This window comes from Mesoplodon mirus (assembly GCF_964341445.2).
Source record: "Mesoplodon mirus genome assembly, chromosome: 8".
In the NCBI taxonomy this organism is placed as follows: domain Eukaryota; kingdom Metazoa; phylum Chordata; class Mammalia; order Artiodactyla; family Ziphiidae; genus Mesoplodon; species Mesoplodon mirus.
This window is the reverse complement of record NC_138984.1, coordinates 3,326,304-3,346,262: the sequence shown is the minus strand read 5'-3', so window position 1 is coordinate 3,346,262 and position 19,959 is coordinate 3,326,304. Positions and strand designations below refer to the sequence as shown.

Genomic DNA, 19,959 nt, shown 5'->3' with positions numbered 1-19,959 from the left:
TGTTCTATGGGGGTCAGTCTGAATGGTCCTCCCCTGACCTGTTGCCTGTCTTCGCGTCTGTACTCGTGGTCAGGACTTTCTGGGTGAGGGATATTCAACAAAGACTTTCTATAAATAATCACTCATGCTGAGAGAGGCCAAAGGTAGCACAGCATGTGGTACCAAGGACGGATGCTTCCAAGGGGCTGAGATCAAGGAGATGCAGGAAACGGAGCCCTGGCACGCACCCTGCCCCAAGTGGTGGGTAGTGAGCCCCTGGTGCCCCAAGAGCTCAGGCCAAAGACACTGACTCGGTTTCCCCATGAAAGCCTCACCAGTGCCAAATTACAGTAGCTCATTTTCCTCCTCTGTCTGTACTGCATTCCTAAATTGTAAATCTGTGTTTTGCTGCAAACGAGTTGAAAACACCAGAAGTTCCTTGCAAGTTGCCGTCTGTGTGTCCAGATAGCATGTAATTTACCTGGACGGAGCTCACACGGGACAGAGCGGCTCCCGCTTTTGGCTGAAGGGAGGGGCACGAGCAGCTTTGGGCTCCTGAGCACCTGAGAGACAGGTGTCCCCTGGGGGGTGTCTACAGGGGGCCAACGGCTCTTGATCACAGACAGAAAACCAGGATGTGTCCAGGCTGTCCTGGCGGCATGCGGACAGACTCTTGCTCAGAGAAAACCACCAGCCTGCAGCTCACCTCCCGTTCCGAGGGCTGTGGTCTCTCCACGGCTCTGTGCTGCCCCCATCTCCTGTCCCTCCTCTGTCAGGATGAGAACTTTCTGAGTTCTCATCGTGGGATGCTTTTCTTTCTCTTTTGCTCTGGAGGTGATACTTCACCGTGCCAGTGCCGGGCCCTGGTTGGGTCGGCTCTTATTCTCCTGTCATGGGTTCATGCCCACCACGCTCCCCGGGGACACAAAACTATCTGCTGAGCACCCCCCCCTCCCAGGTATTGATCGCTGCCTCTCAGATGCCATGAGTATACCCACAGCTGGTCTCAATTACCAGCAGCCACTCGAGGCGAGGGCTGGGGCCACTCCCGCTGAAACCCTCGTGTTGAAGTTTCTCAGCTTGTGTTCTTCTCTGGACAGATTTGCCCACTCAGAGCCCTCGGTGCTGTGAAGATCAAACTAATTACCTGCCGAACAATGCAAAAGCATCTTACCAGCCTGCTGGAGCCATCTCCCTCTTTTAAAACAAGGTGGACCACAGAGGAGATAATGGCAGGCCAGATGCATCTGCTGGGCTTGGAAGAAAGCAGTAGAATTGATTTTCTCAGTTCCCAGCCTGTGAGTTAGTGGACTCTGGTGACTCAAGAGCTGGAGACTCAAGGGCCAGTCGCACTTTCAGGTCATCAGCTGGCAGGCCTCCTGGCCCACGGTGACCCGGGGCTCTTGACTTTTAGTTTGAGCAGCCTGGCATAATCAATTCACACCTTCCTGTGTGGCTCAGGCTCAGCAGTGACAATGGCTGCGCCACGGCAATGATGCCGAATGTGTCACCTGTCCTGCTTTATTCATCCTCCCAATGCCCCCCGTCCCCACTTCTGGTACTGCTCCCAGCTTCTGCTTGGCGTTCCAGGACCCCAGCTGTCAGAAAATGGGCCTCACAGTTACCTTCCCAGGGCACATGACGAATGGTGGCATGACCTTTCCTTCCACTGCTTGGGAATTTGGTGCTCCCGAGGTGGTAGGTGCCGGCGTCCTGCTGGCCGGAGCGGCTCTGTCCTCCAGCCACTGAATCCCTCCCTCGGCAGCAGATCTCTGAGCAGAACAAGTACATGTCAGCCGGGGACAGCCTGCTGACCCGCTGAAGCCCCTTTGTTAAGGGAGGTTGAGGCACCAACATGGGCTTTGCAAGGAAGACTCTTGATCGGGAGCTCATGCATGGGGCTGAGCGGGTTTCCACCGCACAGCTGAGGGGTGCGGGCGTCTGCCCCGTCCAGACCCCTGCCGTCCGCCGTGCTTGGAGCCTGGGCATCTGTGGGCCCAGCCAAAGGTGCAGGAGAACTCAGAGGGGCACAGGTGTGCAGCCTTTGGTGCCGATGTGACGAGAGAGGGGCTGGGAAGTCAGAGCAGCGAAGACCCAGGGACCTCTCTTGGTCCTGCAGTGTCCGGGGGTCCAGGCTGTCGGAGCGGGCAGGGGTCTCCTGCCCACCCTGTGTGGGAGGGTATACCCAGTGCCCTGGGGCCACCTTCTGGGGAGTGAATGGAGCAGAACCCTTGGTCTAATGCGAGTGCATGTGCACATGTGCGTCTGAGAGACAGACAGACAGCCGGGTAGCTGTGGGCATGGGGGCAGCGATGCTCAGGCCCAGGCCCTGCCCTGAGTCTGCCTGAGCCATGGCCCTGGTCCAGCACCCGGCCCCCTCCCTGCGGCGCCCGAGGGCTCTGGAGATCAGCTCTGGTGGCAGCTGGGGTGGGCAGTGGGAGCCACGCACCCCCAGGGCCACAGCCACCTTCACCCACAGAGGTGCCCTCCTCTGACACCCTCTGTGGGCCGGCAGGGCCAGGCTGACCCAGAGACAGAGTTTCAGTCCCCGGGTTTTAGCTGAGGAAACAGGCCCAGGCTCTCAGGAGAGGAACTCCAGAGCCCGTGGCCGGCAGGGAGCACACTCTGAAGCGCCCCCGCGCAGGTCTGGGAGAGGCCCTCTGCCCGTCAGGATGCTTTCAGGACAGGCCCTCTCACCTGAGTCTGTGGCAGGTGTCCCCCATGCAGGCCTGGTAGCCCGCAGGACCCCAGGGCTCACCCCCAGCCGCCCAGACCCCGGGCTGCCTCCACCCCATCCTGGAGGCTGACCCAGATCCCCCTCCGGCCTCCCTCTCCCCCACCAGCATCACCAGGGCAACCCATGCCCCTCTTTGCCAGGGACCGAAGGGTTCCCAGGACATAGGGCTTTCGGGGTTCAAACTTAGATGCCTTGGTCACCCCAGCTGTATCCTGTCGTGCTGGCCAGCTGCCATCACGTGTATATGTGTTTGTATGCATACATGTGTGTTGGACATGCATGCATGTGTGTGTGTGTGTGTGTGTCTATGTGTGGGGTTTTTATTTACCAAGTAGAAACAACACCCCCTTCCGACAGCAGTTCATAAATCTCCACCCCACACCCTCATCAGCTCCTGCCCGGGGTGGCCTCAGGTTCCCATTTCTCAAGGGGATTCTGAAGTTTCCCAACCTCATTTACTCTGAGAGAAGATTTATTCCCATCAGACCCAATAGAATCTACCCTCCGAACATCACAGGGGTTCTCCTCACCCATTGTGGCCTCTGAGGAGATTTGATTTTTGAGCGTCTTCAGGAAATTGGGAGCCTGTAGAAAGGCATCCCAGTAAACGTGCCGCTTCCCTGTCGGCTCACTCCAGCCCTCGGCACTCGTCTGCGAGGCGGCTTGGTTCCATTCACAGAGAAAATTAAGTGATGGCCAGCACTGCCCTCTGCTTGCCAGGGGCACCCGGGGCCGAGGGGGCCGGAAGGCGGCCCGACGGGCACTGGGGCTGTGAGTAACGTCGTGGTGCGGAAGCCCCCCTCCCATCAGCAGCGTCAGCGGGTGACTCGCTCCCCGAAGGAAGGGACGGGGAGGGGGATCTCAGAGTCCCAGAAGGCGGTCCTAGGGGAACCGTCACCTCACACTCTGACGTCTGCTTTGTGGGCCAAAGGAGAAGCAGCCAGTGAGTGAATGAGCGACCAGCCTCCCTGCTCACGTGCCCCCGCCGACCCCCAGGGAGCCCTCTGCCTGGCAAACTGAGAACAGGCTGTGGAAACGGGAGGCCAGTTAAGAGGCTGGTGGATTGTCCAGGCAGGACAAGGTGGCGGGTGAACCAGGCAGGGCAGCAGAGGTGATGGGAGGTGGACCCTGGGTCCTGTTGAAGGCAGAGCCAGCGGGGATGGATTCAGGACAAGAGAAAGAGAGGGGTCAGATGACACCAGGGTTTTTGGCCTGAGCAAGCTCTGTAGGATGGAATTGCCCTGAACATTTTTTTTTTGGCTGCGTTGGGTCTTCGTTGCTGCGCGCAGGCTTTCTCTAGTTGTGGAGAGCGGGGGTAACTCTTCGTTGTGGTGCACGGGCTTCTCATCGCGGTGGCTTCTCCTGTTGTGGTCACGGGCTCTAGGCTTGCAGGCTCTAGAGCGCAGGCTCAGTAGTTGTGGCGCACTGGCTTAGTGGCTCCACGGTATGTGGGATCTTCCTGGGCCAGGGATCAAACCCGTGTCCCCTGCATTGGCAGGTGGATGCTTAACCACTTTGCTACCAGGGAAGCCCCTGCCCTTAACTTTTAAATCTCATTACCCACTTTCAAGTTATTTTGGCTGTAAAGGGCAGTTGGGATAATTTGGCCATTTTTCTGGTTTTTTCACATGACTCTGGTCACTTCTTAAAATCGACTCACTAAATCCCTTCACATAAAGCTCGTGTCCACAAGCAGACAAAACAAATAGCTGCTCAGTGAACCACTGGCCGGAGTATAGGAACGGGTAGCAGCCGGAGTTTACTGCAGTCCAGGCCCTGGTCTGATGCTTACTGAGTGAGGCCGGGCAAAGGAGGGGCTCTGAGCATCCTTTCCCCACCTATAGAATTAGGGTAAGAGCTAGAATCAATGAGGGACTCCCACCCCCTTGTAGAGACTTAGAAAATTATGACCAAACAATACAACCCTGAAAAATAGTTTCAAGAAACAGAGGCCTAGCTAACTCTGGAGAAGAGATTTCCAGAAATGAGCACTGTTTAGCTCTGAGTTTCTCACCAGCCAAGGCAGATAAATAGATATTCTGGGTTGTATGAATCTTATCCAAGCTCACCCTGGGTGACAAACTTCGCTGGCTCTAGATTCAAGAAGGAGTGAGTGGTAAAGGGTGCTGCTCAGTGTGTCGTAGAAAACATCACTGTGAGGTTCACACAACTTTGTAGTTTTCCAAGAGTCACAGATACTCTGTAGACACTTCTCAGTCAGCTCCAGACCAGTGTCTAGGAGTATGATTCCTTTGCAAAGCCAACAGGAGGCTGGTGGGAGAGACCATGGACACAGAGCCTGGTACACAGAGACATACCATGTCCAGGGACAGTGGACATGAATGCCGTTGCATTTATGCAAGTTCAGGACCCACCCCCGAGCCCTCAGGTGATGCTGAGGCCACACGGCCATCGTGTACTTCCGTCTTATCATGGGGGGACCGAGAAAGACCCAGAGAACAGACTTGTCAGCACCCCGTAGCCTCAACTGGCAGATGCAGACAGTCCGGGTTGAGGTCTTGGTTTGGCGCCATAAGGATGCTTAAACCCTAGGAAGTGGCTTGGGGACCCAGTTTGGGAACAGAGAGAAGTTCAAAAATGGTGCGTCTCAGATGGCCTGGGTGCTGTTAGGATCGCCAGGAACATCCCACCCTTCAGGGCCTGGTTCTGGAGGACAGGCAGCACGGGCGCCTTGGCCGAGCTCGTGTGGGGAGTCGATGAGACCACAGCTCCAGCCAGGCCCCCGGGGTGCTGGGGGCAGGGTGCTTTCCGGAGCGCTGCTTCTGCTTTCAGTGCTTCCAGGTGACCGGCCGACTGAGATCAGCCACTCGTCCATTTCAGTGTCCAGCTGGCAGCAAGCCCACAGGCGCCGACATGGAAGAGGCGGCCCTAAAGTTAAGACTGGAGGCCTTGATCAGCCGCGCCGGTGACCAGCGGGCCTCATCCGAGGAGGAGGGCAAGGACGAAGGGGCGGAGCAGGGCAGGAGCACCCCCATCGAGGACCTCCCCAGGGCCACCCAGGAGGTGAGGCTGCCTGAGCGACCTCGGCGGAACACACTTGGAGACGGGGCCAGGGATCAACAGCTTGTGCCTAAGCCACCTGGCCCCGGCTGCACACGGTGCCCCACCGCGGGCTGCCCGGCTGGCCAGGCAGCTCCGGGTGTAGCGAAAGGGGCACCTTCAGGATGGGACGTGTGTTGGGGCGAGCCCTGCGGTCTCCCCTGCTAGTGGTCACATGTGGCGCTTCCCTCTCCTAGGTGTGCACGGCTGCAGGCCAAACGCCCAGCCGGGAGAAAGGGCCCTGGGGCCCCCAGGACCCCATGCAGCCCAGCAGGACCACGGACGAGGAGCTGTCGCAGCTGGAGGACAGAGTGGCCGCCACGGCCTCTCAGGTGCAGCGGACAGAGAGCGAGGTAGCCCCGGCGGCCCCGGGAGCAGGTGGCTCCCCCAGATAGATAGTGGGGGCCCTGGAGGCCTGGCAAGGGTGGTCAGCTCCCCGAAGGGCTCACACACAGGAGCCCACGTTGTCAGCTCCAGGACAGGCTCTCGGGGTTTCCGTGGGAATCACCCTCTACGCCACCCCCTGCGCCCCACCCCTGCCCTTTTCCCTTTTAGGTTGGCAAGAGACAGGTGGCGTTTTCAGCCACGGAAGGAAGATGCTGACACTTACCCGTCCCTGCCCCATGAGGAGGGCTTCTCCAGGAGCAGGCTTAGATTTTAGGACAGCCCCGGGGCTCAGGACCAGACTCTGACCGAGGGTCATGCTGTAAACTTGGGTCCCGGGCTTGAGTTAGGGTAGGGGGTGTGTTAGTGGTGTGCAGAGGTCAAAGGGCAGAGCCAGGGTCTCCCAGAGACCGTCAAGGTGATTGGGCTCTGCTCTGTCCTCCCCCTGGTGACCCCGGGGAGAGGAGGTCTGCCCATCCGAGGGCGGGGGACCCAGCGCCCACTGTCCATTCATTCCAGCTTCTGTTCTCTTCAGCAAGTGCCCTTCCGTCCCCGGGGAAGACGGGGCGCATCCCCAGGCCGTGCACCTTAGGGGGCGCAAGTGAGCCTGAGAACTTCGCGTTCATTTATTCCTTCTTGTGGAGCAAACAGTTCTCAGTCAGGATCCCAAGTACGGCAGGCGTTTTGTAGACACAAAAGATGCAGCTATGAGCACCTCAGACCAAGAATTGTGTAGACACAAAAGATGCAGCTATGAGCACCTCAGACCAAGCATTGTGTAGACACAAAAGATGCGGCTATGAGCACCTCAGACCAAGAATTGTGTAGACACAAAAGATGCGGCTATGAGTACCTCAGACCAAGCATTGTGTAGACACAAAAGATGCGGCTATGAGCACCTCAGACCAAGCATTGTGTAGACACAAAAGATGCGGCTATGAGCACCTCAGACCAAGCATTGTGTAGACACAAAAGATGCGGCTATGAGCACCTCAGACCAAGCATTGTGTAGACACAAAAGATGCGGCTATGAGCACCTCAGACCAAGCATCATGTAGACACAAAAGATGCAGCTATGAGCACCTCAGACCAAGCCCCTGCGTTCGTGGAGCTTGTGCTTTTAGTGGGAGGAGACAGAGAACAAGTCAACGAGACTGAGGAGAGGGTGGCCCCAGGGAGCACTCGGATGGGGCTGCCTCGAAGGGTGGTCAGGAAGGGATAATACAAGAAGGCAACCCGGGCGAAGGCCCCGAGGTGGTGTCGAATTTGGCGTGTTCGGGGGTCAGGAGTGGAGCTCTGCGCCGGAGCCCAGGGAGTGAGAAGGGGAGTGTCTGAGAGGAGGGCAGGTTCCAGAGAGCCCCGAGGACCATGAGAAGGGTTTGGGGCTGCGGGAGGGATCTGGACGGACCTGAAGGGGGCCCGGTTCCTGTTCCCAGAAGCTTCTGCCTTCAGCTCTCCCCCTGTCACTACCCCTCCCTCCATCCCTCATGGATGAGCCCCCAGAAAATGTATGGAGCCCCTCCCCCGGCTGGGGGTGACCCTCCTGACAGCCATGGAAGATGGATGAAAATGGGCGCCCAGGAAGTGGTCCTGGGCAGGTCACCCATCTTAGGGGAAGCATGATGAAATCGGTGAATCAGGGGCAGCAGCTCCTCCTGTCCTGTGACGTTGAGAAAGGACATCCAAGTGACATCTGTCTGTCTGTCTGTCTGTGGTTCCCCCAGGTTTCAGATATCGAGTACAGGATTGCAGCCTTGCAGGCTGCAGGGCTCTCTGTGAGGACCTCGGCAAAGCCCCGGAAGAAATCCAACCTCCCGGTGAGTGGAGGGGCCGCAGGGCCCTGGGGTCGTGCCTGGAGCCCTGGCCAGGAGCACAGGGCAGCCCGGGGCCTGGCAGCGAGAGCCCCCGGGCCAGCCGCCGCCCTCCTCCTTAATCTGCCAGCCTCTGTTCCTAGTATCAGTGACCTGTGGGCTGTGCTGGGATTCCTTTTCACTTGCTACTGTCGTTTCTAATGGAAAAGAGTGCTATGTTGGGGGGACCCTCAGCTCCTGCATGAGAATTGGAAACACAGCCACGTGGTCCACACACATACACACACACACACACACACACACTCTTTAAAGTCCAAAGGAAGCAAGCTGAACAACACCTCGTGTTGGTGGGCTTAATAAAAGCGCCGTTTCAAGGCGGGTGTGACAGAGTAGCAGGATGGGGACCTGCCCACGACAGAGACCTGAGACCAACATCCTTCTCCCCGATTCAAGTCGGGAATCTCCAGACAAATCACAGTGTGAGGGAATCTGGCAGAAGATGATAAATGCTCTTAGGGGAGTCCCAGATGCGGCTGCCGGGATGCCCAATCAAATCTGAATTTCAGATTCACAACAAGTCATCTTCTAGTATAAGTATACCCCGTGCAATATCTGGGACATACTTATACTAAAATAATTTAATCATTGTTTATCTGAAGTTCAAAGCCAACTGGGCGTTCTGTACTTTAATTTGCTAAACCCAGCAGCCCTGGGCGCAGAGCCCTGGAGTGGTGTGTGCTCTGTGGGTATTGACGTGCCATCCCGGCCTTTCAGACCGAGTACTAAAGAGAACACCATCCATGTGTTCTGCTCGCCCGCCCTGTGGCAGGAGGTCAAACGAGCAGTCATAAGCACAGGCTCCTTCCTTGTTCTCCAGATATTTCTTCCCCAGCTTGTTGGGAAGTTTGGCCAGAGTCCTAAGGATCCGAATGCAGACCCTTCAGATGAGGTCAAGGTATGTGTTACTACATCCAAGCTCGAGGGGCTGGAAGCGGGTAAACGGTTGGCCCGACTTTTCCAGAAGCATGACAGGTCCGGGGGTGGTGGAGCTGAAACACTGGGACTTTAAGAACCTGGCAAGTCTCACAGGCTGGTCTCCCCATAGGGTGTTTGTCGGGGAAACTCCAGGAAAGCCCAGCCAGGGGAGTGGGAGGGTAGGACAGAGGGCAGAGGGGAAGGAGGCGGGCAGACCCCAGGCAGGGTGACTGAGAGGAACGCAGAGCCCTGGAGACAGTGCACATCACGGGGCCAGGTGCTGGGCATGTACTGCCCCCCACGCCCCCCCCGTCCTGGGTGACGAACATTCACAGGCACAGCAGGCTCCAGGGCCCAGGGACGGGCCTCCCCCGGGAGCTGCAGGTCCTGGCCGTGGGAGCGAAGCACGGGAGCCGGTGTGCACAAAACGGCACAAGGCTGGATGTGGGGTATGGGTGGGACGCCCCACGGCCTGCTGATCAGGAAGACGGTGACACCGTTAAGGGCTGCAGGGCCCGGGGGAGGGACGGCCTGCGAGGGAGCAGGAAGGAGCTCCTGGGTTTCAGGGGTGTGACTGGGCTGCAGGTGACGGGGCCAGTCCTGGGGGCCCACAGAGCAGGGCGTCTGCTCCGGGTCCTGCCTGCTGTCTGATACGCCCTTGTGAGCTGTAACGAACATCTAGCCATTTGTGCTTCTCGTGACAGAGGCAGTGGGTAGCTCTTCATAGTTAAAAACAGTATTTTTTTTCCATCCTTTCATTTGACGTTCAAAAAACCTGGTAAGCAGGTGTGGATATCGCCCCTGTTGCACCAATGAGGAGCCTGAGGGTCAGGGAGGTAGACATACTGGATTCAGACCACACAGACCAGCGACAGACAGTCTCAGGCAGGCCTCCCAGCCCCACCCTGACCCTCTTCTTGGGGCTGTGGTCTTCCCTGACCTGTCCTGGGAAGCCCAGCCTGAAGGCGTCTGCAGCCAGCCTCCTGGTACAGCCCACAAAACCAGCCAGGCTGAATCCCAGGGGTCCAGGCATTGGCAGGACTTGCAGAGAGTCGGGCCGTTTTGCTCTCGCTTCCCCCTGAAGAGGCAAAACAACGAATGAATTAGCCCAGAGTAGAGAGGTGAGCAACAGGAAAGGGGGAGGGAAAGAAAGGTGGGGGGCCCAGCCGCCATGGGGCACTGAGAATATATTAGGTACAGTTAATCTTCCAATATCCTGTAAAGGGTCTGCTGGCCCATTTTCCAGATGAGACAGTTCACAGAGAATATGTAGCTCATCCTTGTCATGGGGGTAAGGGGGAGCGGTAGAATTTGAACCTGTCTGTGGGGCTGAAATTCGTGCTTTTTCCACTGTACCCACCCAAAGTTGCAGTTCTCCGAAAGCTAAGCAGCTCTTTTATATTCCAGCATTTGTTGCTTAATTTATCGATAATGTGCATTTTAATATTGTTAGAAGTTCAAATTTTGCCCAGGAACAGAAGAGAGTTGCCCCGATGAATCCGAATCTGCAGGAATGATGAGAAATCCAAACCTAGCTCCCCGGTGTCCCTAACAATTACAGCAAGGTACTGACGCCCAGAGACGGCTTCTTTCTTCCAGGTGGCGGCTGCACCCTACCTTGTGAGGAGAAAGCTCAGTAATTACCCCAGAAGTCACGGTAAGAGTCACCTGCTTCACTCGTCCCCCAGGCCTGGGAGGTGAGCTCAGGGGTGTGAAAATGACCATTCGGGGCCCCATATTTCTACGTAACCCGTGGGACCCGGCATGTCATGCCACTGATGCCCGAAGGACACTCCAGTGCCCTCTGGCCACCCTCAGGGACCGTTGCAGTGCCGTGGTGTCTGGATACCTGGAATTTGCTGCCTGAAGCACATAACGGTGTTGATGGTGGTGGCAGCGGTGGTTTCCTTGTCCTGCGATATAAATCGTCCTAATAATGGTGCACAGCTCCCCACCTTCTAGAGCACAGGACGTAATCAGCCTGCCTTGATGTCTTGGCGGTGACGAGGACATCAGCTTCGTCCTGGACGGCACATTTGTTTTTATGCTCCTTTTAAAATTTCTTAGGAAGCAAAGACACTTGTTCGGGGTAAGTCTGTGATTAATAAGCAACCCCCCTCCTGTTTTCCTTAAAGACAAAGATGATGACTCCTTCGATCGGAAATCCGTGTCCCGCGGATCCCTGACACAGAGAAACCCCAATGGCAGGAAGGGAACCGCCAACCACAGCTTTGCGGTAAGTTTTCTCTTTTCACTGAGGCGGCTTTAAAATTCTCTCAGGCTGACACGTTGATATTAAGTTTTCAAAGGAAAGAATTGGGGTACACTAACAGGCATAGTAAAATCAGCAAAAGGTCTAAAGGAAAATCGAAACATTTCTTAAAGGTACACAGTGTACCAGTGATGGGGTCGCCTGGCCCTGGGGGGCTCTGGGCTTGGGGACGGGGACAGCGCATGAGGCAGTGAGGACTCCCCGCACAGCCCCACCTGCCCACCCAGCGCTGTAAAGGTCATTCAGCTGAACCACCTGTGCAGGTGCCGGGGTCAAGGCTGTCCCCCGACTTCCGTGGGAAAGGGCTCTCTGCAGAAAGAGCTTGAGGTTCCTCCCAAAGCCCAGGGAACATCAGGCTGGACCAGCGGGGTCATGGCCTTGATGCCTACAGAAGTGCACCTTGCAGACCCTTCTCTGGCACCACGGTCCTTGGTGTTTCCAGCCGCACGAGAGCCTGGTGAAAGCACCAGCTTTTCTGATGGGCGTGTCAGCTGCCTGGAGCGCCCACGGCACTTCACAGACACAGGGCTGCAACGGCGAGAGACAGCTGACCTCTAGGGACCCCAGAGTCATGCCCACGTCCCAGGGGTGGGCATGAGGTCTCAGTGGCCAACATCAGGGTCCAAACACCCCCATCCCCACAGCTGTCCACACTCACATCTCACCCGCTGGCTGCGACCACCCAGCAGTCATTCTGACTTCATACCGGTTACGGGAGTCGGAGTCGATGGCTTCGCTGTCCAGGAAGATGGAGCGACCGCTCTGTTCTTTCCACAAACTCCATTTTTAAACGAGATTTCAAAGTATCTCACAGGACTCATTGCTGATGATTGTGTGCGAGCCTTGTGTCGGCAGACAGGGAGATGGGGCACACGTGTCCGATACAGCCAGCGTTAGGCCGCCCCAGACGACCTGGCTCAGGTGCCAGGCCCCACCTGTGCCCGGAAGAGGCCACCTGGACCATGGCCAGAGCGTGGCCATCCCCAGGGGCTGATGGCGGGCGATAAGAAATCTCCAGCGGGGGCTTGAAAGTCTACATGCTTTCAAATTAGAACGCACCTTCCGTGTTTCAGAGCTTTAGACTGTCACATACTTCCCGTCTTTACAGCCCATTTGATGAGGGCCGGTGTCATTGACCCATAGCTGGGGAAACAGGCAGAAAGAGATTGAATAAAAAAAACCCGACAGGGGCTTGACTGATGCCTTCTGACCAGCAAGCCCATGTGTGCAGCTGTGTGCTCTCCCGTGTGTGTGTGTCTGTGTACGTGCCCGTGTGTGTTTTTATGTACACCCAGTCATATAACTGAGTGCGTGTCTACCTGTGTGCACACCTGTGTGTTTATATGTTCCTCTGTGCTCGCCCGTGTATTTCCGTGCCCATGCCTGCATGAGTGTGCGTGTGCTCTCGCCCGTGTATCTGTGTGCGTACCCCCCTGTGCATGCTGACGTGTCCATGTGTGTTCACAGAAACCCGTGATGACCCACCAGCCCGTAAAGGAGAGGTTGGTCTGAACAGGACAGAGCAACAGAGTGGTCCTCCACCTCGGCCTTCGTGTCCCTCCGCCTGCCCCGCGTTTCCCAGTGCACGCAGCCCAGTGCAGGAACGAGAAGAAGCCCCATCCGTGAGCTGACAGCGGTTCTCAGACCGTCAGCTCTCCACCCACGTTCTCTGATGACCTCCAAGGCCGCCCCTGCCCACCTGCTCTGATCCGTGAGAAACATCTAAGCTGACGCGTCTTTCCTTTAGGGCAATGTGGTTTAAGCTTTCTGAAGGACACAAAGAAGCTCTTGCTCAGTGATCTTTTACCCCTTTCACTGCTGGCTTTCTTATGCTGCTTTCATGACCAGAACGGAAAAGGGGTGACTCAGCGACAGCACCAGCCATCTGTGTACTCCTGACTGTGTCTGTCGGAGCCAGGGCAGGTGTGTGGGTGCGACGGGACGTCAGGACGAGTCACTGAGCTCATGTCCGTCTGAATAAGAGGGAGGGATAGACCCCTGCATCTCCTCACACAAACACACCTAGTCTGCAGGTTCCCAGCGTGTGCTTCACAGGCTGGGAGAAAGGACACCGTGGTCGAGGACAGAGCATGCCAGCGGCAGCCAGTGAGCATTTGCTCAAAGCCTGGGTGCAGGTGCAGACCACCTGCCGGGAGGCACTGGCGGAGTCTGGACGGGCGGGGCCCAGCCTGGCACTGCCACTCACTGCGGTGGAATCCAGGAGGCCACTTGCCGTCGGTCCGCAGAGGATCTCCAAGTCCTGCTCCACCTCAGACATTCTGGCAGTCTGGGACACGTCTGGGTGTCTTGTGTGGCTCATCCAGCTTGAAGGGGAGCCCGCTGGGACCCCCTCCACAGCTGCCTTGAGCACAGTAACCCGGTCTCCCCTCCCTGGGCACGGCTGTGTGCTTCAGAGGGACCGGTTTACTGAATCCTCAGCGCATTTTGCAGAGGAGGAAACAGAGCCCCGAGCATGAGGCCGCCTCCCCTGTGATCCTCTGGTACTTTCCAAAGTGACTTTGGGTCAGCTTTAACTTCGCTCTCTCAAGTGGTTTGGTGTTTGTGTTCTGTGGTAACTGAAAGAAGAGGTGAATAAATGATGCCCAAGAGCCTTTGATACTAAGACTGACTGTGGACACAGCCCCACCCAGGGTTTACAGATTCTGCATCACGAGCTCCATTCGCGTTTCCACTGAGCCTATGGCATCACAGTCACCGCAGAGACCGTGTCATCGACGGGCTGGCCCATGGCAGCTCCAGCGTGCTTTTCAGAATCAGCGTCTGAGTTGATCTGAATGACTAGGCTTCAGGTCGTGCTGGGATTTGCAGAAAAGATGGCTCTGAAACTCCTTCGCAGAATGAAAGCTGCTTGAAGTAGTCAGCTCCTAATTCAAAGCTGAAAATGGTTAAAAGATTCCAGGAAGCAAAAGAGGATCGATCCTTGCTTCCGCACACCCCTCCTTATTCACAGAGTAAACTCAAGTCAGTGTGAACTCCTAGCGTCAAGAAAGAAGCAGTCCTGGCTGGCCTGCAGCACTGCCCTGGGTGTGATGTAACAGGCACGTGAGGCCTTGTGCCCCGGAACCTTAGTGGCCACTTAGCTCCGTTGCTAACTTGAGTTCAGAGAGCTTCCAACCTGGAAGCACATTCGTCCCTCCTCCAGAAGGCCTCTCGCTGGGGTCTCCGATTAGGGTCAGGGCTACACTCACTCTTTCATTCTCTCGGCAGCACCGCAGAGGCCCCGGACGGTGTGCATGGCCCAGGGACCTGCACCCATCTTGTGGGCAGCGGCCAGGGTGCCGGGGATGTGAATTCTCCCAGCTCCTGCGCTGGTTCCTCAGCCCCTCTCAGCCCCTTGATATCGAATCTCCTTTCCAATCCCCATCAGGTCCCACGGCTTTAGGCACCTGTGGCTGGATTGCAGCCCAGACCCCCCGAGGTCCCCACCACAGACCAGCGGCCTCTTCCTCTGGCATCTCAAAGTCAGCCCATCCTACTGAACCCCGATCTTACCCACAAACCCTGCTGCATCTACTCAGGTCAACTCCGTCCTCCCAGGGGCTCCGGCCAAGGCTTTACCCTCTCTTTAACCTCACATTCTTTCAGGAAGAGCTGGCCACTCTGACTTCTGCATATGCCCCAACCCTTCCGTTCCGTCAGCGGCTGTGTCCCTTATTTGGGGTATATTTTTATGCCAAATGTCCACTCGGTTATTTCCAGGATGTCAGATCTGGCTTCACGTGCCTCGTACCCCCGTCACCTCAGTACCCTCGTCGTGCTTGTCTTACCACCCTGTGGTGTTGCGTGGATGCTGTGCTTTTGTTTCCAGTGTTACGAGTGGTCCAGTGTGTTATTGCTCTCTTGAGACCATCGTTTTGACTTGAGGACTCGTGTTCCCTGGGAGTACTGGCTGCTCTGTCAGCCATGCCTGGGCAGCGCAGGGCATCAGGATGGTCGCCGTGAACCCCACCGCTGGCCCCCTTTGCCTTCTCCTTTGAGCCCCTGGGAACCTTGAGAGGAGACAGCTCCCCAGCCTGGGGTCCACAGTCCTGCGGGTTTGGAGCGACGATGTCCAGGCAGGGCAGGGCAGCCCTTCTCTTTTCTCCAAAGCTGCTCTGCCCTTGCTCCCTCCCGAGGCCGCCCACTCCAGCGGTCCAGGCCAGGTCAGCAAGTCTGGCCAGGTCCATATGTTTCCTTGTGTCTGTGGTTGCTTTTGTGCTACAAACCCGAATATTTCCTGTCTGGCTCTTTATGGAAAATCTGTGCTGACCCCTGGTCCAGGCTGCGGCCCCCACAGGTGCAGGACCGCCTTGACCTTGGGCTCGCGAGGGTTGGCAAGGATCGTCCCCAGGCGGTGCTGAGCAGCGTGGAAGGACCAGACGATGTTTGTCTCCTTTATCTTCACCCCAGTCTCCCTCCACCCCAGCTGCTGCCAACACTGCCCCAAACCTTCCATCCCAAGTGGCTCTCGGCCTCCCTGAGGGCCCTTCTCAAAGCCTAGGATTGTTTGTTCTCTTACTCAGTAGTTTCTGCAGATTTTGTTCGGTGAAAGGAGCCGGCACCTCACATTAACTCACCATCTTGGCAAAAACCGGGTCCGCTGTGTCTTGGAGTCGGGCACCGCCCACAGCCTGACCTCGATGGGCCCTGCGGCTGCTTGAACAGATTACTACGACCTGGGCTGCTTAAAACAGTAGAAATGTGTTCTCTCACAGGGGCCAGAAGTCCAAAATCAAGGTGTGTGCAGGGCCGCACTCCTTCCAGAAGCTCTAGGAGAAACTGTCCTTTGCCTCTTCCAGGTTCTGGGGGCTCCAGTGGTCCGAGGCTTGTGGCCGCATCCCTCCAACCCCCACCTACCTCCACATGTTCTTCTTCTTGGTGTCGTCTCCTCGTCTGTCTGTCTTCTCTGTGTCGTCTCCTCATCTGTCTGTCTTCTCGGTGTCGTCTCCTCGTCTGTCTGTCTTCTCTGTGTCGTCTCCTCGTCTGTCTGTCTTCTCTGTGTCGTCTCCTCGTCTGTCTGTCTTCTCTGTGTCGTCTCCTCATCTGTATGTCTTCTCTGTGTCGTCTCCCCCCTCTGCCTTTCTCTCACAAGGACACTTGTCATTGGATCTAGGGCCCAGCTGGATTGTCCAGGACAATCCCCTCCTCTCAAGATCTTTACCCCAGTTACCTGAGCAAAGCCCCTGTTCCAAGTAAGGTCACATTCTCAGGTTCCAGGAGTTGGGATGGCGATGTAAGTTTTGGGAGCCAACGTTTAACCCACCGTTGTCACACTAGGAAATCTTTTGTTTACAGAAACCAGTCAGTGGAACCCCTTTCCAGAGCCCCCAAAAGAGAGTATGGAGCAAACAGGATCGGCCCCCTGCCCCTCAGAGCTCAGCCTCCACAGAGACCGTGGGACTCTGCCTGCAGCCTGGCCACACTCACACCTCACCCCTGAGAGCTGGGGGACACGGACACCCGCCCTCCCCCGTTCCATCCCGGTGGCATTGCCTGCCTCCCCTTGTCCCCCAGCCCTCGTGGAAATTTCCCTCGAGTTCTTTCCTTCCCTCTCCCAGTAGCGGGAGTGGTGCTCACCACCCCACTCAAGGCCAGAGGACCCACTCTGTGCAAGGAAACCTCCAGTAGTGCCAGTTTAGGGAAGGAGGTGGGGAGGAGGTCTGTGCCCGGGCAGTGAGTGGCCGTGACCGGACACCCGGGGCCCAGCGCCCGGACGCAGTGGAAATGCTTCAGGATCAAGAGCCAGGCCCGTGACCTCACTGAGCGGTAATGCGAGCCCAAGGTCAAGGCGGTCCTGCACCTGTGGCATCCGCAGCAGCCTGGGCACCACCCCAGCAAGGGACACGCCGCCACCAGACGGCAGGTTCCCAGCAGGGACCTTGGTGGCAACAGCCACAGCCGTGCACCCCTCCCCCCTGGCCTTTGGAAACAGGGTTGAACTTTTGAGGCTGAGGGAGCCCCAGAGCTCTTGTTTTTTTCTGGGATGTGGGAGGGATCCTGATGACAAGGAATGGTGAGCACATAAAAGACTAATAAAAAAAACTAGAGACGTGACATATTCAGACCCCAAGCCACTAAAGGGGTCACGATCTCTAATCCACACAACAGCCCTGCAAGGTAGGTGCCATTAGCTTGTCTTCTGAGTGAAAAAATAGAAATTCCACAAAGGTCATAAGACTTGCCCAAGCTAGTAGCGCGAAGGCAGATTCAGACTCAGGACTACAGGAACACCAAAGGGGATGCTTTTTCTGCCATGTGAGGGTGTCCAATAAATTGCAGATTTCCCCCCATCCCCAGTGCCTTCCCCAGGACGTCGTCACGTGACTGGTGTGCTCTCCCTCAGTCCGCGGGGACCCTCCTCACAACAGCCTCACCGCCCCCAGCCCCGGCAGACTCTTGAGAGGACACTTAACCCACCACCCCAGCTCTTCAGCCCTAATCCAGGCTCTCTCGGGGTTGGTGGTTGTGTCTTTTTGGCCCCTGTGTAAAAGCTACAGGGTTTGGGGTGAGAGCAGACAAGGGGTGGTGTTTGTTCATGGATGCTATTACAAGAGTAAATGAAAAACTAAGATAATATAAAGACTAGAATTTAAGTGATATGTAACGTATGTAAACATTCATATGCAAAGGACCAAGGATTGAAAGGCGCAGGGGAAAGTTCAGGTGGAAAGTTCCGGGCACACCTTGGACCCCTGCTGGCGCCAGCTTCTCTGGGGACCGAGGGGTCTCTGGCCAGAACCCACGTGGATGGGGATCCCTAGAGCTCCTGCTGTGCAGCACAGATGGATGTGGGCCTAAGGATAGGCGGTGGCCTGGCTCCACCCCTGTCTTCCAAGAGATGGCAGACATGAGGACAATGACACTGACACAGTGATGGCACATGGACAGTCTAAGGCAGAGCAGGACCGGAGTTCAGCAGGCAGAGCGAGGGAGGCTGTAATTTCAAAGGGCTCCCAAGCTGCCCACGTTCCGCTGGCTTTGCCATGGGTGACGCGGTTGGCTCGGCCCAGACACAGCCCCAAGGCTCATCCCCGAGACGAGGGAGGGGGCTTCCTTTGGAGTCAAACAGGCACAGGGACAGAGCCAAGCCCGTGTCCCCAAGAGCTGACATGACGAAGAGTCTCCTGTCCTCTCTGAGCAGGACACTTCCTGACTTGCTATCCAATCTCTCACTCAAAGCCAAGGCTCACAGCCCAATCCAAAAATCTGCAGGAGACTTAAATAGACATTTCTCCAAAGAAGACATACAGGTGGCCAACAGGCACATGAAAAGATGCTAAGCATCACTAATTATTAGAGAAATGAAAATCAAAACTACATTGAGGTATCACCTTACACCAGTCAGAATGACCATCATCAAAAAACCTACAAACAGGGCTTCCCTGGTGGTGCAGTGGTTGAGAGTCTGCCTGCCGATGCAGGGGACACGGGTTCGTGCCCCGGTCCGGGAAGATCCCACATGCCACGGAGCGGCTAGGCCCATGAGCCATGGCCGCTGAGCCTGTGCTCTGTAACAGGAGAGGCCACAACAGTGAGAGGCCCGTGTACTGCAAAAAAAAACAAAACAAACAAACAAAAAAACCTACAAACAATAAATGCTAGAGAGGGTGTGGAGAAAAGGGAACCCTCCTGCACTGTTGGGAATGTAAACTGGTACAGCCACTATGGGGAACAGTCAGGAGGTTTCTTAAAAAACTAAAAATAGAGCTACCATATGACCTAGCAATCCCACTACTGGGCATATATCCAGACAAGATGAAAACTCTAATTCGAAAAGATACATGCACCCCTATGTTCACAGCAGCACTATTTACAATAGCCAAGACATGGAATCAGCCTAAATGTCCATTGACAGATGAATAGATAAAGAAGATGTGGTATATATATATATATATATATATATATATATATATATATATATACACATATATATATATGAATATTAGTCATAAAAAGAATGAAATAATATCATTCTCAGCAACATGGGTGGACCTAGAGATTATCATACTAAGTGAAGTAAGCCAGACAGAGAAAAACAAATACCATGTGGAATCTAGAAAAAAATGATACAAATGAACTTATTTACAAAACAGAAACAGACTCAAAGACATAGAAAACAATGTTCTGATTACCAAAGGGGAAAGGGGGCAAGGAATAAATTAGGAGTATGTGATTAACAGATATATACTACTATATATAAAATAGATAAAAAAACAAGAACCTACTGCATAGCACAGGGAACTATATTCAATATTTTGTAATAACCTATAATGGAAAAGATATATATATGTGCGTGTGTGTGTATATCTGAATCACTTTACTGTACCCCTAAAACTAACACAATATTGTAAATCAATTATACTGCAATTAAAAAAAAGGGGGGGGCTTCCCTGGTGGCACAGTGGTTGAGAGTCCGCCTGCCAATGCAGGGGACACGGGTTCGTGCCCTGGTCCGAAAGGATCCCACATGCCGCGGAGCGGCTGGGCCCGTGAGCCATGGCCGCTGAGCCTGCACATCCGGAGCCTGTGCTCCGCAACGGGAGAGGCCGCAACAGTGAGAGGCCCACGTACTGCAAAAAAAAAAAAAAAAAAAACAAACAAGGTTCAACTTCAAAATGCTTTGCTGGGTGTCAGGCACCCCTGTATTTCCAGGAGACACAGAAGCCACACTGGCAGCTGTGTTTCTGGCTCCCAGGGCATCTAATAAGAGGGGATTTTTCATCTAATTCCCAATAGTCTTT

At 55.6% G+C, this 19,959-nt stretch overlaps 1 protein-coding gene across 5 annotated transcripts in view; it reads left to right on the top strand.

Moving 5' to 3' along the window:
- Positions 1-17,691, top strand: part of MLPH (melanophilin) — a 46,754-nt gene extending 29,063 nt beyond the window's left edge. For 2 of the 5 annotated variants that reach the window (XM_082631075.1, XM_082631076.1), the window contains exons 10-16: positions 5,510-5,740; positions 5,974-6,129; positions 7,885-7,977; positions 8,849-8,926; positions 10,546-10,603; positions 11,082-11,182; positions 12,686-17,691. In XM_082631075.1, coding sequence (XP_082487201.1) covers positions 5,510-5,740; positions 5,974-6,129; positions 7,885-7,977; positions 8,849-8,926; positions 10,546-10,603; positions 11,082-11,182; positions 12,686-12,730 — 762 coding nt within the window. In that variant the 3' untranslated portion in view covers positions 12,731-17,691. The remainder of the gene's footprint in view (positions 1-5,509; positions 5,741-5,973; positions 6,130-7,884; positions 7,978-8,848; positions 8,927-10,545; positions 10,604-11,081; positions 11,183-12,685) is intronic. The other 3 variants (XM_082631077.1, XM_082631078.1, XM_082631079.1) reach the window with 3 other exon arrangements.
- The last annotated feature ends 2,268 nt before the right edge of the window (positions 17,692-19,959 follow it).